Here is an 18539-nt window from a genome sequence, read left to right as displayed (position 1 = left end):
ATACTTTTCAGTTGTAAAATCTGCTTTTGACATTGAATGCTGTATTTTCCATGTTTCTTCAGGGCTTTCTGGAAAGATTATAAAAGCCATCCTCAAGGAAGGATTTGAGATCTCAGCTTTGCAGATGGTAGGTTTCCTTTTGTTTGTTTTTATGATAAACAGAAGTTGGAGTAGTGCTGTATGCATGTCATAGCGGTGCACAGGTGTCTTCCTGCAGTATAAAACTCTTGTGCAGGCTGTAGCAGTGTTTTGGAATCAGCATTGTCCTGGTGATATTTGTGTTTTAGTATCTGACTGATCAGATAATCTGTTTCTGTTTGCTTGGTGACCTTGAGCCAAGACACTTCACTTCCCTGTATCTGAGTTTCCCCATAGTTAGCAGGGGAGGTAATTATATCTGTCTCTTCCAGAGCAATTTGAGATATCTTTACAAAATGTACTAGCTAAGATTAATTAAACTATTTTTAATATCCTTCCTTATTTTTTTTAAAAAATATATATTTAGTATGAATTATGGGGAATGCTTTTAAAGGTACTTTAGGGGTTTTGACACCCTGAATACCTCAGCAGTTAAAGGGATTTGGCACAGAGATTGTTCCCAAGAGTCCTGCACTTCAGTTGTGGTGAAAGTCTCAAGACCTGACATTCTCCTATCACTCAAATCCCTATCACAAATGAAGAATAGTGCCTTTCTTGGTGGGATCAACCAATGCTACATTGTCTACTTGTATCTGATGTAGAAAAGGTACTGTGTGCTATGTTGCCTGTGCTATCACTAAGTTGCTGACAAGCTTCATATTACAGTAGTAAAGCCATTCCTTTTACCTAGTAAAAGTGAGAGAATTCTGAATGTTTGCTGGTTAAGAATGGCTGTCTATGTATTCCTGTTGTTGTTTAATATAGACTGGCTAACATTTTGGGTTTTTAGGTCAACATGGAGCGTCCAAATGTGGAAGAATTTTATGAGATTTACAAAGGCGTTGTCCCTGAATACCTGGTAAGCCTAAGTTTAACAAGAATCTGTTTAAAAATAAAATATGCTCAAGTGAGGAAATGACCACATTTGTTATTGCTTGGGATTGTGATGTGGTTTCTTCTGTTGAGCAGTTCTAGTCTCTTCTCAAATAAATTAATTCATTGTGAGAATTGTGTTATGTGTGTCATAATCTAAGACAGTCTTTAATGAAAATTGTTCAGCTGAGGAATTTGTAAAATAAAACAGAGTCATGTCCCCAGCTTCCCCCAGAAAAGTTACTTTATTGATGTTGAACTATGAGACTCCTTCACACCTGCATCTTTATTTGATTGGATATTGTAAGAGTGGCTTGGACCAAAATACATATTTATCATTTTATTTACAATGAGGCTGCTGTGTTGGAGGCTATCCTAATGGCATCTTGAACTATTCTTTTGTTTATTTGTCATATATAAGTCATTTGACTTATATATAAGTCAATCTGACTTTCATAAATATTCAGAAAATTTAAGAAGTTTGAGATATGCTGTAATCCCAGTGGACATCTGAGACTCTCTACAGTGTTATGATTTCTTGTACTGTCACGTAAAACTTCCTGACTGCAGATAGAACAATGGGAATACAAGAAGATGAGCTTGTATTTCTGGATCACCTTCTCTCAGAGGATTTTGGTTCATTTTACTCATAGTGATTTTTACTTTACTGTGTAATTTACTCATAGTAATAAGTTTAGCTTCACTGCCATGCTATTATGTTGCAAATTATCCTTAATTTTTAAATGGTTACATTATTGTAAGTTTTCTACATATTTACTAATATTACTTTGAAAATGAAATTTTTATTATTTTTTTTCGTCCTTTATGATTGTTCAGTCTATCTTATTTCAACAAGGTTTGTAGATTTGTCTTTAAATAGGTTAGGAGTGCTGTTAATTCACTCTCAGATTGGGGAATACTCATAAAGTGTCCTCTGAACATAATTTTTGACAAGTACCAAAGGGAGATTGGACAGGCATACTTGTGGGTATGTGGCAGAATTTAAAAACTGAAGTATCTGACCAGTATTTCAGGGTCTGAGGAGTCCTGTAGTGCTGCAAAAGTCTCTGCTTTGAACAAAATGGGAAATTCTCTGCCATTTTCTGCAGCTCTTGGGCTGCACAATCTCTAACCCTCTAACAAGCTGCAAATTTTAGTTATATAATTAAATTGAAGAGTTACTCAGAGGGGAAGGGGACATTTAAACAAGGTAAGTCAATAAATAAAATGCATTGTAGGTGATGTCAAGAAAAGTGAGAATCTGGGGCTCCATCCTGCAGGTTATATGTGCTGGATTGACTCAGTTGAAAAGAAAATCAAATTCATATTTTCATGCATTCAATATCTGAAAAGCAGGAAAACATAGAAAAGCTAATCATGATGGTAAAAGGTTCTGGAGAAGGCACACATGGGAACAGCAATGGATATTGCAGTGCAGTCCAAATAGGAAAGTGTGTTACAAAATAGGATATTGGAGAAAGAATATGACCACTTCTATATGTGACTCAGAACCATCTGTTTTGATCTAAATTTTATTTATCATTCCAAAATAACTCAGCAGAAAAGATACTAGCATCCAGAAATCCTTTTAAAAAACCGTAGTTCCATTTCTTCTGGTTATTTCTTGTCAGTCAGATAAAGGTTTGACATTGTATTTAAAGTATTCTGTGAAAAGAGAAAGCTGGACAATTGCCCAAAATTTTAGCTTTGTGAGCATCTCCTACATGGGATTTTACATACTGTTGCTCAGTTTTTGTGCTGTTTTGCTTTTATTTCCTACTCTAGCCAGAATAGAAAATGGGGAAAAAGAAGTGAGATTATTTCAGCTCAGAATCCACTTTGTTAATCAAAAATCCTGATCCACCTCCAGGAATGGTTCTGGCTGACCACAAACCATGCTATTTGATGAATAAACTATTTGCCAGAGAAAATTTGATGTAGCTGTAATAGGTGCCTCACCAGACAAATGTTGTCTGCTCGTTAGACTCAGATCTGGACTTGATGAGGCTGTGTAAGTAGAGCAGGCTTGTCTGACACAGAAGCACCTGCCTCTGTGCTGTACCTGGTGGCATCTGGTCTTCAGGTCTCAACTCTGTGCAGCAACGAAGGAGTCAGGAGTCACTTCGGTCATGTTGTTCACTCTTGCTGCTGGGATCTTTGTGCTGAGACAGAAACAATAAAAGAGGGAGGAACTGTTTACTGTTTCTTAGCAGAATGAAATACGTGCCTCTTTGACCTGTTTTGAACAGAGGATCTGTTGGTGATAAAACAGTTTTTGGAATTAAAATATTTATTTATGTTGTAGAGCATGAAGCTAGTCTGCACTCCTTCCATGTCCTTAAGGAATACTTCTACCTAAATTTCCTAGGATCTGGTTGATGATAGAGGCACTGGATAAAATTCAGAGAGGGGAGCTTAGGCACACGTTCTCAGTATGGAATCCAGTATGAGGATAGTAGCTTTTGCAACAGTGCTGCTTTACTCATAGTCATTGTGTATCTCTTTTCTGTCAGAATTCATAGAAGGAAGAGAAGGACTTAGTTGTTGTTTTCCTTCTGCTCTTTCATCCACTCTGTGTGCTTTGCCGTGGTTCATCTTTGATCTGCCTGTGGCTGGTGGGAATGATTGCAGAACCTTGTTAGTCCTTACCTATCCTCCCTTACTTTCTGTGCATGTTTTGCCCTTTCATCTTTCCTCATTGGTTTTGATTCCTTTAATTGTCTTGATTTGTTTAAAACTTGTCTGTCCAGATTTCAAGACAACTATGCAATTATAAGGGCATGATTTAAAAAAGGAAGTCAGACTAGAACATCAAAATAGATTCTTTCTGCTTGTGAAACCTATACCTCTAATTAACAAACTCCAAAATGGCACTAATGCCCAGGGTTATTTTAAGCTTATGAAAGCTAAGACCCATCTTCATCATCCACACAGAACTCACAATGTCTCTTTACTCTCCTGGAGACTCCAGGGAAACAGATGATTTCACTGTTACTGAGATCCTGGTATTAGTACATCACAAGAATGTTGCCAGACCCTTTCCCTGACAGGTTGTGCCACAGGCACAGATACTGCTGGCTTGTGTGTTTCAGCTTCTCTAGTAATCTGTGAGGAAAAGACAGAGAGAGCCAAAAGCCCAGGAGACATTTTAATGACTTAAAGCCATCAAATGAGTGTATGTTTAAGAACAGATAGGCTGTGTACTGTGCTTCTGGTAGGGAGCACTGCAAAGTACATTGCTGCCTGTGGAACTGGCTGAACGTAGCGTGATTTTCCAGGTTTAAAACCCAGCAAAGTACATTCCAGTGATTCAGTCTAGTTTGACAAGTTACTAGATACTGCCTTGGAATCTAGGTCCAGATCAATAAGGATGTACCTACAAAAGAATTTAAAGTATTGTGGATGCAGTTTTATGCTATTCAGAATCCTGTTGAAGCTGAATATCCAATTTTTCTCAATTTTCACCTTCTAAACCAAGTAGCAAAATGGAAAACATTTCTTTTGCGGTGAGTACTAATGGTATCTGTTGAGTGGCCTCACTTTCCTAAATGCATGTTTCTTAATTGTTCGTGTCCTGTAAGTTTGGGCCTTGTTTTGGGGAGAAATGCATCCCTTGCTGAAACCCAAAGAGTTCAACTTTTTTTCTGTCTTCTTTCTCTTCCAGGAGATGGTTTCAGAGTTGTGTTCAGGCCCTTGCATAGCAATGGAGATTAGACAATTAGATCCTTCAAAAGTGTTCAGAGACTTCTGTGGTCCTTCTGACCCTGTAAGTACTTTCTTGAGGGATAAATAAAGCATAAAAAATTGATGTGCAAAGTGAATTAAAATGTCAAAGTGTGGTATAGCTGCCACATGCCTGCTGCATTCATTAGAAATATGTCAGTATTACCTTATTATAAGAGGTCAAACACTGACCTTGGTGGACTAATTTGCAAATCCTTTAGCAACCCTTCTGATCTTACCTAAACCAGATTATAAAATACTGTGATGACATTTATGTGAAAGGAAAGCTATCTAGGCAAAAATCTGTTCAAGAATTCACAAATATAATAATGCCAAGCTTCAGAGCCCTGCAATGAACAGTTATTTCTTGTAGATGCTAGTGTGATCACATGTTAATTCTCTTCAGTCAGTGGCATTCTCCTAGGATGAAACGGAAAGAAAAATAGGTTCCTTTGATTTTTAGAAGGAAGGAAACAAAAAAGTGTGTCAAAGTTCTCATACCTGTTTGCTTCTAGCTTTTGTTTTTCATTTCTTGAGGTGTATAATTACATATGTGTAATACTGTGTGCAGTTTGAAGACAGGTATAAGTACTGTCTCAAAAAGTTTGCAGATTTCTGTTAAACAGTGAACGCTGCTCTACACACAAGAAGAATGAGGTGAAAGGCGCAATGGAGGCAGTGAAGTCAGGGCTTGTATGTTTTTCTTGTTATTATTTAATGTTTTAGTGGCAGACTTGAGGCAAGTCATCAATCTTCTTGGAAAATAATCACACAAATGAATGTTTGAAGGGGAGAACAAGTTATTCAGGATGTTTTTCTTCAGATACAGAGTTTTCATTATAGAAAGCACAGGTTAAAGGCATTATCCAAACTTTTATTGCCTTTTCTGTTTGGTAACATTCAAGTATTTCCCTACTGGGTTAGCATCTTGTAAACGGAGCATAAGCCATTTATCTGACTTAGTTTTAACTGTTGGATGGTATATCAGTAGTAATGTACACAAACAGTGGTTTCAGTTTTGTTTGAAATTCCATGTTTAAGGTTACTGGTCTTTAAAACATTCAAAGATACAGTCATTTTATTTAGGCCTATTACATCCTTTTCATGTGTCTGTTTGTTTAATATCTGATGAATTAAAATCAACGTATGCTTGCAAACATCACAGTGACTTTTATTTATGAAAGACAATTGTTTCTATATAAGGGGAATTTCATTGGTTTTCCTTACTCACATGAAAAACTGTAATAAATATACAATTTATGTAAGCAGCTATCGATGAGCTGTGGGACTGAGGGATGTATAAACTGATGGGTTTTCTGGGTAACAGAAGAAAACCACAGAGGAGGGAACTAATTTCCGGTCTCCCAGATCTCTTGCTCCTCAGTGACCTAGTGATGCTGTTTGTGTTTCCCTGGTAATGGTTTAATGTCTGACTTGTGAAGTGAAAATGAGTACCTGCCTGCTTCTAGTGGAAGCACAGGCTGTAAGTTTTGGACACTGACTTCAGAGCAGTTCCACTAATGGTATGTTTGGAAGACAGGCAAATGTGTTTTATTTCTGTGCACTGTTTTCTGTCTAAATTGCAAATTAATTGATTCACCAAGCACATAAAGCCTATGTACAGTAACTGCAGGTGCTCTCAAGACTAATCATTGCCTGAAGTCAATCTGTCTCTTGAGAAAGTGTTTGTAGCTTGTCCCCGAGGATAAAGGGGCTAAGGTATCTTGGCTTTTGTCATTCCCAACTGGAATTGCCAGAGAAGCTCACACCTGCACTTTGTAGTTACAATATTTGTCTAAAATAGGAGTAGCAGAAACCATAACAGCAGTTTCATTACCGAAAGAGGTTATATGCAGACCATGAAGATAATTTGGACTTGATTGATGTTCTAGTGGTTAAGGAACATCTAAGCGTCATGAAAATAGTGCATTATCATTAAGAGATCTGGATCTCTTTATAGCTTGTCTTTTTACATATGATCGATTCTGATGTGTGTGCAATCTGTTCAAAAACACAGGAGAAGACCAAGTTCACTACAAAAATGGAGTCATTTGGGTCACTTTTGCTCCTGTTACAGAGTACCTTATCTGCCACTGAAATCACTGTCATTGCTTTCAAGGCAAAGTGCTGTTTGAAGTGACTGAAGGTAGTTGGAATTTGACTTATATAATGAATCTTTGCCAATCACCTGTTCTGTTAATTATATCTTAAATACATAACAAATGTAATAATTACTTTGTGGCACATCAGATATCTGAACCGGGTGTGAATGTTTGTTAACATGTCTGTTCTTGGTTTTACAGGATGTATACGTTTTAAGAAAGAATTAGAATTCTTCTATTTTGAGGATTAGACTTTATTAAGATAACAATTTATAACAAGTGTATAATGCTAAAAATGAACTGGAACTCTGGGCTGTTTTCTATAAGCAGGTAATAGTTTGTTAGCACTGCAGGTCAATAAAGCTCTCTGCCAAAAATACCCTTCATTATAAACCACCTTATAAATAATTTATTTAAACCTCCTCTGTGGTAGTAAGACAACTAAAAAAAAACAACTGGTTTGAGGCTCTTGGTAATCATATGTGAAGACCCTATCGGACCTGGAAAGCAGGTGATGGAATAAAGGTGCTTCTCTGGAAAGAGCTGTGCTGAACATGCTCACTCCCAAAATTACTGTGGTCTGATTGAAGGGTTCAGTGTGGCAGACTTCTGGCTTGTGGAACACTTGTTCCCAGTAGATAGTACATGCAGTAGGATATATGCCTTTCTGCAGATCCTGCTTGCTCCTTGCATCCTTCTGGTATGCTGGCACTTTTCTGCTGAGTGTCTGCCTGGCTCACTGTACTCTTGGTGTGCTGTCAGCCTCTTTAATCAGAGCTCATTCTTTTGTGCTGAGGTGGTCACACCTCAGGCCTTTCTGTAGTCCAGTTGTGATGCTTGTTCTTGTCTTCCAGTTGCATTCTCTAGTCAGGTCTCAGGCTCCTTCTATATCTTGCTCTTGGTGTTCCTTTGTGCCTCTTCCTCTCTGTCCTGGTTTGTCTCTCTGGCTAATATGTGGGCCTTGGAAGTGGAAGGTTCTCTCCATATCTGCTATAATAAACAGCTGTTTACTCTTTACTTATTTTTGCAGTACCCCTGTAAAAGGCCAGCGGCCATACTGATGCCCATCTTGAAAATGTTTATTTGCAATGTTAATAAGAGCTGTTTAAAAAGGTGTCTGAATGTCACACAAGACTGCAGCTTTTCAGGGAGGAGAGGCATCCTCAGACTGCTATGCACACAAAACTTTAAGTTTTGAAATGCTGACATCCAGATATTTAAATTACAAATAAGAATGGGGTTTATGAAATGACTTCAGGTCCCACTGATTTTCATGGTGTGCCTGGATCACTTGACCCCTTTTTTAAAATACACTATCAAATCTTGCTATGCAGGTTCTTAAATTACACATTTTTTGCTTGATGTTATTTCACTGTGTTTCTATTGGTGCAGTTGAAAAGAAAGGAAAAAAAATTGAAAGGAAAAAATTTTTACATTTCACCTATGACAAAGACGTAGCTGTTCTAGAAAGCTAGGAAGAGGACTTTAAAAGTTAATTAAATCTGATTCTTACAGAACACGTGTCTTTTCAGTACACACTATTACTTGGAGGTAAGAGTTACTAACTGGACCAAAGTCTGACAGAAATGAAGTTGTGTTTCTCCTTCACTGTAAAGAAATGAAAATGCTTGGAGGGGTAGGGGTAAATGCAGCACAGTGTGCATTATGAAAAAAGCTGTTTTAAGGTCAGTAAGGAAGAAAAAGAAAGCAACCTATTCTGCATTGATTTGGCTTGCATTAACATGGACCGGGTTGTAAAGTCTGTAATGGAAAACCTTGGAACAAGGGGAAGGTGGCCAGGGAGTCCTGTCACCACTTGAGTTTGCTGGCATTGATATTTCATTTCACTAATGTTTGTATATTTTGGGCCTCTGGAGCAGTTAGAGGCTTTTTGTTATTACTTAGGTCTGAAGCTACAGCTTTAGTTTTCACATCTTTGTGCAGCTTCTATATTGAAATAACTGCTTGGTACCATTTTGTCATGGAGTTGTCAGGATGATTACTTACTATTCATAAAACACTTGAAAAATGCTGTAGAAATTAAGGTGGGGGTTTTTTGTTTTGTTTTTTTTTTTTGAACTTTGTTCATATGCAAATTAAAAAGTTGGTTATAATACATTATTCCAAGAGTCTACATCAGCTACATGTTCCTGGCTGACTGCATAAATTTTAGTATTCCTAAGAGCTTTTACTTGGAATTGGCAGTACACTAAATGTGACTCAAGTCCCTTCTGTTGTGAGATACTATTAAAGTGGTGGGGTGTGCTGCAATATTTCTGCATCCTGTGGACTGAAAGGGGATTTTCATACTCTTGCTTTAAATCCTAACCTGCATTCTTTTTACATTGGGGATTTGCACCTCTAAGTGTAACAGTGTATCAAGTCATTTGTACTTTTGCATGAAAGAGCTGAAAGGGAGATTAGATGGTTTAAAACAAAGCAGTGAACTGAAAGAGCTGGAGTCTGCTTTAGCTCCATTCCTGACCTCACTGTGTGACCTTGGACAAAAAGTTCAATATCTTTCTGCCTCAGTTAATCACATCAGTTAAACAGGGATAGCTATGAGCCAAAGAGCACTGTTGCTGTAAGATTTTTGTTTTTATAGACCTCCTGTGAATCTCTAGCAGTAAAAAACAGGTATATGTGAGGCCTACAATGTTCATGTTCATTCCTAGAGCTACATTATCAGCACAACATTTTCATAGTGCATCATATAAAGAATAGTTCAGTGGAAGATGTAAAGGAATATAAAGGCTATTTTTGAGCTTCCAAGTACTTGTTTTCTGTTAATACCTCTATAGCTGTTTCAGTGTGGATTCTCCCTATAGCCTAGTGAGCCCTGATGAGAGTGTTGACAATTAAATACATAACATCTTTCAAGATAAATAAGATTGTTTTAATCTAACTCTTTATTGAAGAAGATTTTAATGTAATTGATTATCTGCTCAGAGAGTCTGAGTCATGTAATAAAAATAAAAACTTTCATTCAGATGCAGACTGTTACTAGCTTGAGTAGTAAACAGACCAATCAATACCAGTTGCAATACCCTGCTGTTTAAGCCAGCAATAGGAAAGACATGATTGAATTGCTTAGATGTTATTTAGGGTCAATCATCTGACTCTGTCCTTTCAGTTTTTAATTTCTACATTAATTTCTACAGGTCTAATGAAAAAGTGTTCTAGACAGAGCTAAGGCTCTTAGTTGGGAGACAGGGTAGTTTTTATCTGCGGAGGTGCATTCTTCCCTCTAGTGCAGCCCCCTTTTTCTGAGCTGGCACTGCTGATTCCTAAAGCCCAAGGTATCTGTAAGTTCAGGACTTCTCCTGCCTTTTTCCATGTCACCTGTTTGTGCACAGGCAGGGGATCTAGAAAGAAGGAAGTGCTGAGATAGCTGTGCTCTAATGACCCATAGCTGTAATGTGACTGCAACTAGGCGTTGTCACCACTGTTTTAGACTGTCTGTATATTGGTGTATGATTTGAAATTTACCTCCAGCAGTATTACAGTTTCTTGCCAGAGACAAGCCTATGTCTGTGGATGCCAAACACTGCACCTGTGGCAGTGAATTGCTTTCCCTGGTTTAAAATGCATGGAGTCTGCACTGGCTGCACCAGGAACAAAACTCATAATTATTTGTTCTTCCTCTCAAAGTTCTGTGTAGCCCTGGGAGCAGCTGAGAGTCAAGAATCCAATAAGTAATTTTTACAGGCATGAATTCAGTGATCATAGCAAGTTCTGCTGATGTCTTTTTTGCTTCTGAATATGTACTGCAGATGTCTGGCAGGCTTTGATACCCACCCTACCCCTGCTGCCCTATTTGCTTTGATCACATGTATATGTCCTTTGTAGTGGCATGGATGATCTGCTCACAGTTTTGAAGTGACCAGCTTAGAGCTGTGTTTCTTGCTGACTGTCTCCTCCAAGCCACTCTTTGCAGGTGATGGGCAGGCGTTTGATGGCAAGAGGGATTTCAGCCCCAGGGCAGTATGTCTGTGTGCAAAGATTAGAACAAAAATCAGAGCAGTAGTAGTGGAGGAGCCCTTTACTTGCAAGTGGTTTGCTTTAGATGTGGCTTGTTGTTGCCACAAGGTTGCTGTCATATGATGGCTGTTCAGTGTCATGTGGAGCTGGGGCATGTAGGCTCACTTTGATTCTTGATGGCTAGATTGAAATTTTCTGTTATTAGTGGTGACTGACAGTCTCCATCAGGAGACTAAATATTGACAGAGCCCTCAAGACCTAACTCTACTTTAAATCCAGTATGATTGAGGCATGTTGGCAAAGTTACAGTTGGGAAAAAACGCTTTTATCTGCCACTCCTTGTCTGTGGCTCCAGAGCTGCTGAACTTGAATGTGTTATCAATGCAACTGTTGCTGCCTAAACACATCCTGGATATGAGCTCACTGGACATGAGTTCAGTGGTCCCAAATTCGAGTAATCTGCTAAAATAGTTAATAAAAGATAGTGCACTGTCTATTACCAGGGCCGCTGCCACCACAGAGGCATGATACTGGAGAGTCTGCTGCTTTTGTCCTCTGGAGAGAAGGTGTTTGTGCCCTCTGGGAGAGGGCTGAGAGTATATTTGCATCTCATTTCCAATTGCTGCAATGCCTTTTTTTATAATTAGTTGACTGCCAAAACCTCTCTAACATATGTAGTAGGGGTTTTTCTTTAGTTTCTTCTACTACCTGACATTATGATATTTTAGTATCCTCTGATGACAAGACATGTTTTAAACTGCTTTCTGGACATTTGCAGGAAGTTACAATATTTTGTCAAAGATTCTCTATGTCCCTCTAGAAAGGAGCATCAGCTTCAGTGTTCCAATCTGCATTTCTGTCTTTCCCTTATGTCAGTCTATCTCTGGCTTGGAAATGTTTCTTTCGGGGTACCTCTCACCTTGTTCCAGGCTGGAATAACTTGCCCTCTTTTAGCAATAAGAGTGAAACTTAACATGAGCCCAGAGACTGAAGGAAAGCAGATCTGTGCCACAGAGCATTTACAGCATTGGTTACTGATCTTCCTTGACTTGCTGAACTACCATGGAGATCTCCTAGTTACTCTCCAGAATGGCTAATGTGCCAGGATGTCCTGGAGCTGGATGTTTGGGCCTTTCCCAAAAAGTGTCACAGGACCAGCCATTTTGGTAAGGGTTTAAGCTGCACCTAGAATATTTACTTTTTAAGAAAACTCATTTCTTTTGGTCAAGACCTTGGTACTGATCAGCTCTGCAGACACAGAAGGACATGTAATCTGATCTGAAATTACAAGGACTAATTGCATCTGCACGTAGGTGGGAATGAAGACTGAAAGACTGGCTTAGAAATCATAAAGGCTCCCTTTGCACTCAGACTGAGCACAAATCAAAGTAGGTGTGTGTTATTAAAGAATTGGTTATTTTAAGCAGCTGTGATGAACACAAGATTCTTATAAATGCTCTAAGTTACATAAATTTGTCTATTCTGCCTTGAGGAGGTGGGGTTTTTCTGATTGCGCAGCGTTTTGGTAATAACTATCCATATGCAGGTCTTGTTCTGCAAAATGAATGCTTCCACACCCTGTTTGCATTGGATCTTCCTGGTAATGTTCTCTCCAAGCTTTGAATAAATGTCATGCTTCAGCGTGGTGTTACTGATTTAGTATCTTGTACTGATGGCTCATATTTTATTTTAAAAGTGGCCACACAAAGTTTTAGAAGTGCTTGCCTAGTTTCTTTCAGCATTTGCTTGGTTTGTGTCTAAATAATACAAAATCAATATATCATATCTTTGTTGTATCTCTGCTTAGGTATCTTAGATGGATTAAAGGGAAAAGTTTTGGTTCCCACTACTGTAGAGAAAGAGGTAGGCTTCTAACATAGCCGCTGATTATGTGGTACTAGTATAGACAAATATACAATGTAATCCTGCACTGCTAGGTTGATCAAAGGTAGTCTGCAGGGTTTTCTCCAGGACTTGTTTCTCACAGCTGCACTGGATTACAATGTGATTTACCTGGCCTGTGGGAGGGTTTTAATACTGTTTAAAAATAAGAGTATATCCCCCCTAATGAAAACAGTCTTTGTCAGTAATACAAATAGCTGATCATCAGAACTTTTAGGTTGTAGTGTCAGAGGATGTCTGTCTCCCTTTCTTTTCATTTTTTTAGTGTTTTTTTCTTCCTTCATTTTCCTTTACACTGTTCTATTTAAGGTTCTGCTGTAGTTGCAGAGGTTCCTAACAATAGATTAATTAATATATTCAGTCCATAAAGACAAGGTAAGAGCCTTTTTGAGAATATGATGGTTCTGGGTTAAATTTGTGGTTGTTTTCTTTGCTTCCATTGTGTTCTGTTTGGTTACAGCAGACAGCAAATCACTCTTTTACCTTGGACAGCAATGTTTTTGATATATAAAATACCAGAAAATGAATATTCAGGAAAATAAACCAGCTTATATCTTCAGTTTTTCCTTGCAAAAAGGGAGCAATGTTTCCAAAAGATATGGCAAGTTCTGAGGTCATTCTGTCTGGGAAAGAAAATTATACTATTACCGCATTAAACAACTATTTTCCCCTTTGGTTTCATAGCACTCTGGTCACGGTGACCTTGTGTGTTTGTAGAATCTTTGATTTGAATAGATTAAGAGCATTTGCTTACATGCGTGCCTCAGGTTTTTGTTGACTGTAGATAGCCTTGTCCTTTACTAGAATTCGTCCCAGCCTCTAGTTGGAACATATTGGTTATGTTGTGCTGTTGCAAATACTTCACATTATGAGGTAATATGAGTGATATTTCATTTTTTAAAAATTAAGAAAATAATAAAGGTAGAATGTGGTAGAACAGCAAGTGCTTTTTCTAGAGATCTGTAGATGGCAGTTAGCAAGAGTGAACACAGAAAGCTGCTTGATGAAATTGTGCAATAAAGTTATAGCCATGTTGAAAAAGGGCAGTAGAACAGTTAACTTTTCCACACAACTGACGCCTTAAGTTTTAGCTTTCATGTTTTCCAGATTCTGTACAGCATTAGTGTATAACACTGAGCTTCATATAAAGTGTTAGCAAGTTCTCCTCAGTTTAGTTAGACAAAACAATCTTTTTCCAGCCCAAGAACCAAGGACACTGTTACAGCTTCAGGCTCAAAATTATAAACAACTGCGAATTGTGGAGAGCAAACTGGGAGGATGGGGCTTCATAACCCGAAGCTGTTATTGGACAATTAACCTCAATATGTAAATGGGCCAAAACTTACAGAAGTGTGGAAATGTGTGACCCGTCATCCATTTTGGGTGTAACCTTAGCCAGGCTCTTGTAATGCCCAAGGTGTATTCTTTGAAGGCCTTTTTAATAAATATCTACTTTATTCCTTTAGCACTGTCTAGCCTCTGTTGTAGGTAGCCTCTCAAGGCATCACAACCATGATGATTTTGTGATTGTGAGTATCCTGAAGTTGGCTGCTACTGTCCCAGAAAGTTTCATGTTTTTCAGTCAGCAGATTATGAATGGTGAATTCCTAGAAGTACATTACTTATTTTTCTCTTTTCCTTATCCCAGAGGACTTCTTGTTCAGGCTCTGCTTGGTCAACACTATCAGTAGTAGAAGTAGTAACAGCCAAACAAGAAGGGAGCTGCAGATCACAGTGTGTCTTAGATACTCTTGATGATAAATTGTCAAATGAGAGAAATCAGAGTTATGGAGAAGATTATTGTGGAAGGTATTGAAAAACACCTGAAAGACAATGCAATCATTGGTCACAGCCAGCATTACTTTGTTGAGGGGAAAGTCCTGCTTATCAAACCCTATTTCCTTTTATGACAAGGTGACCCACCCTTCAAGGGAAGCCAGCTGGTGTAATCTTTCTGGATTTTGGTAAAGTTTTCAACACTGTCTCTCACAGGATCCTTCTGGACAAGGTGTCCAGCATACAGCTGGATAAACACGTCATGGGATGGGTGAGCAGCTGGCTCACAGGTTGGGCACAAAGGGTTACAGTTGTGACATCAGACTAGTGACCTGTCACTTGTGAGGTTCTGCAGGGCTTCATCCTTGGCCCTCTGCTCTTCAACATCTTCATAAATCACTTTTTGCAGGGCTGGAAGGGATACTGAACAAGTCTGCAGATTATATTGAACTGGGAGGAGCTGTTGACTCCCTCCAAGGCAGAGACCCCACAAAAAGACCTTGATAAATGAGAAGGCTGGGCAATAACCAACCGTATGAAGTTCAGCAAGGGAAGGTGCTGGATGTTGTACCTGGAATGGGGTAACCCGGCATGTACAGAAAGACTGAGAATGAGAAAGCAATGGGGAAAGCAGCGCCATGGAAAGGGACCTGGGGGTCCTGGTCGATGGAAAGGTAAACCTGGGCCAGCAGTGCCCTGCAGCCAGGAGGGCCAGCCCTGTCCTGAGGGCATCAGGTCCGGTATCACAGCTGGGCAGAGGAGGGGATTGTCCTGCTCTGCTCTGAGCTGGGGCGGCCTCACCTGGAATATTGTTTGTAGCTCTGGCCACAACATAAGGCAGGGTATGAAGCTGTTAGAGAGTGTCCAAAGTAGGGTAATGAGGATGGAGAAGGGGGCAGCTGTATGAGGGGCAGCTGAGGTCACTTGGGCTGCTCAGCCTGGAGAAGAGCAGACTGAGGACAGAGCTCACTGCAGTTACAGCTTCCCTGTGAGGATGAGAGGAGGGGCAGGCACTGATCTCTGCTCTGTGCTGACCAGTGACAGGACTTGAGGGAATGGCCTGAAGCTGTGTCTGGGGACATTTAGGGTGGATATTAGAAAAAGGTTCTTCATACAAGGGGTGGTTGGCCCTGGAACAGGCTCCCCGGGGAAGTGGTCACAGCACCAGGCTTGACAGAGCTCAAGAAGCATTTGGGCAATGGTCTTTGACACATGGTGTGACTCCTGGAGTGTCATGTGCCAGGTCAGGAGTTGGATTGACAATCCTTGTGGCTCCTTTCCAAGGCAGCTTTTTCTGTGATTCTGTATCTGCAGTTATTTTCTGTTTGAACTACATTAATGAAGGCTTCAAAGTGGATGAAAACAAATACCATGGCCTAAGCCTTCCCTTCTGTAACAAAAAGCAGTAGTCTGGTTTCACATTTACAATGATGATGGGTATTGTTCTTGTTATTATTGTTATTATTCTTCCTCCTCTCATCAACTGCTGACGGCCAGCCTTAGCATTGTTGTGAGAAAAACTGCAGCAGTAGTTTTCAGTATATATCACTGGTCTCATTGCCTGGGGATACTGTTAACTAAGCAAAAGCATTTTAGAACCTGGATATAAAATGCTTTATTCAATTTCTGAGAACTTGCTGAATAATTTGGGATGCTGCTTGCTGGTCTGTTTGATTTAGGCTGATATTCTCTGTTCTGCTGCAGGGCCACCTGAGCTGAATTTTTATCAGCTTCTTTCACTTACAGTATGATAGACTGTGTCTGATGTGCAAATGGGACTTCCCTTCAATACTCCTAATAAGAAGTTTTTCCTTTCTCTGCTTCCATTCATTTCCCACATCAAGGAACTAGAATGTGGCCAGGGTGGAAGATGGGTAAGCAGCAGTTCTTCACATTCCCATGGCAGCTCTCAGGTTCCCATAGGTGACCTGGTATGGTCTGAGTTCTGCAGACTGTGGCTTATCATCAGAGTGCTACCCAGGAATTACAAAGCATTACATCAAGGAGAGAGAATAGTTGAGTGACTGATCTGAGATTTTAAAGATATGAGCTGAAAGTTAGACATTGAACTTTCATTCTTGTGAGTTACGTATTTCTTTTGCACCCCTGGAAAATTACTGTCTTGGTTTCCCCACTCCAGAAAATGGGGTCCATGCTGTTATTTTCTGTTCTTTGTGTCTCTTCCTATAAGTTTTCCTATGAGATTTCCAGGCCAAAAACCATGTGTTATTATGTATAGGCACATTGGCTAATACAGCTAGTCCTGAACAGAGCAGGAGCTTTTAAAAAGCAGTTGTAACACAAACAATGAGTAATTCCTTCCATCAGAACAGGGCAGCTCACAACTGTGTAGGAAGATGGCAGCACTGCTGCCTCCAAGGTTGCACTGGAGAGGCTTTAGGGCACAAAATGGAAGGGGAAGGTCTCTCGCCTTTGATGCTAAGAATCAAATGAAAATGATCTCTGGGGTTTGCAGCAGACATGTGAATTTTGTCTTTCAAGCCATCTCCATCTTCTGTTGAAGTGAATGGTCCAAAATTGGTTCAGCTTGGGAAGTCTCAGTAGAATTTCTGAGCTTTTTTTTTTCTGCTTTGCAAAGTGTAAAGCTCCAATACCTAGACTGCTCTGCAAATGTAGAATTTAATCTCAAAAAAAAAAAAAACAGAGGAAAAGGTGATTTGTAATTATTCTTGTTCTTACTGGGGAGAAATCAGCCAAAATACCTGCAGATGAAAAATAATGTCTTGCAATCTCGTAGTGACTTTTACTGGAGGCCCTTCACATATTTTGCTAATCTGAATTAATAAAATCTCGAAATATCTTTTGCAGCCTAGTGTGTTTTTGTCCTTGTTTTACAGGTGAATTAATAAAAAGATTATATTCGGGGTGCCTTGGAAGGCATTGGAAAAGCATCAGTAGGACCATCTCACCTTTCAAACTTAGAGCATCTAGTAATGAAATTTACAGTTATACTGCATTTTCTGATGTCTTGTGGGGTTAGTTGCTTTTCAGTTGTTAAATTTTTCCTTTTTCCAGCTTGTCAAGTAACATAAATATGCTTTATGGCACCCAGATAATGGGACAAGATAATGGGATGAGGTGGATATTTTATCTTTGTTCCTGTTTTGTGACCAGCTTGTATTTGGTATCTCAATTATCTTCAAGGTTTCACCATCCACTCTAATTTACACTTAACTCAGGTGTGTGGCTACCCAAGTTCAGCACATTGGCAATGGCAGACAGGTACACAAACTTTCTGAGCAGGGCACTTATCATTAGAATCACTTAAACACCAACCAGAAGCACCAAGATCAGTGAAAATGGTGTCTTAGGCTGGCAAATGTGCCACGTGTGCTGCCCACAGCAGAGAACCTGCAGAGAGCTGGTGCAGAACCTTTGGGGTGCCAGGGAGGAGGAGTGGTGGGAAGGTGTGGGAGGGAAACAGAGAGAAGCAAAGTGCCTGAGGGGATGGAGGGTGAGGAGGAGACAGAGTAACAACTTGGACAGACTTATGAGCTTCCGGCAAACTGCCAACACTGGAGTGTGGAATATAATTTTAGGTCTGTTAACAAAACTTTTGAAAGACACAGGGCTTCAGACTGGTAGTCCGGAGGTTGGCTGACTTTAAAATAAACAGAAAAGTAGGCGGATTTATTTTTTTTTTTTAGTCAGACAAGAGTAAGTTTACATAATAAAATAAACTGTGGTTTGAGAAGTTGCTGCTACTGTTGCAAAACTATTTGATTTTGGAAGGAGTTTCACCTCACGTGCACTTTTTATAGGCCTTGCAATTGAAAATTTGACTACTGTTGCCTGGATCAGATCAATTCATTTGCTGAACAAACCTTTACAGACATCCTTTTTCATGTAGAGAACTACAGACACACAGACTTGGCTCAGTTAAAAGTATGAGAACCTTGTCAGAATGGACAGTAAGTAATCTATTCTGGCATCAGCCAGGAGAAGACGGGCTGGAAGTCCAGGTGAAGTGTGCAGTGCTAAGGGGAGAGATGGTTAGGCTAAATACTATAAAGACTTTGCAGC

The 18539-nt window shown here is 39.5% G+C and overlaps 1 protein-coding gene across 1 annotated transcript in view; it reads left to right on the top strand.

Annotated features, from left to right (window-relative positions):
- The window catches only part of NME7 (NME/NM23 family member 7), an 89329-nt gene that overhangs the window by 48906 nt on the left and 21884 nt on the right, over nt 1-18539 (top strand). Inside the window, exons 8-10 of the mRNA XM_005486166.4 lie at nt 63-127; nt 929-997; nt 4676-4777. Of these exons, the coding sequence (XP_005486223.2) occupies nt 63-127; nt 929-997; nt 4676-4777 (236 nt within the window). The remainder of the gene's footprint in view (nt 1-62; nt 128-928; nt 998-4675; nt 4778-18539) is intronic.

Source organism: Zonotrichia albicollis, chromosome 2 (genome assembly GCF_047830755.1).
Source record: "Zonotrichia albicollis isolate bZonAlb1 chromosome 2, bZonAlb1.hap1, whole genome shotgun sequence".
NCBI classification, from domain to species: Eukaryota; Metazoa; Chordata; class Aves; order Passeriformes; family Passerellidae; genus Zonotrichia; species Zonotrichia albicollis.
The sequence above is the reverse complement of the archived record's forward strand: the minus strand, read 5'-3'. Positions and strand labels throughout refer to the sequence as shown.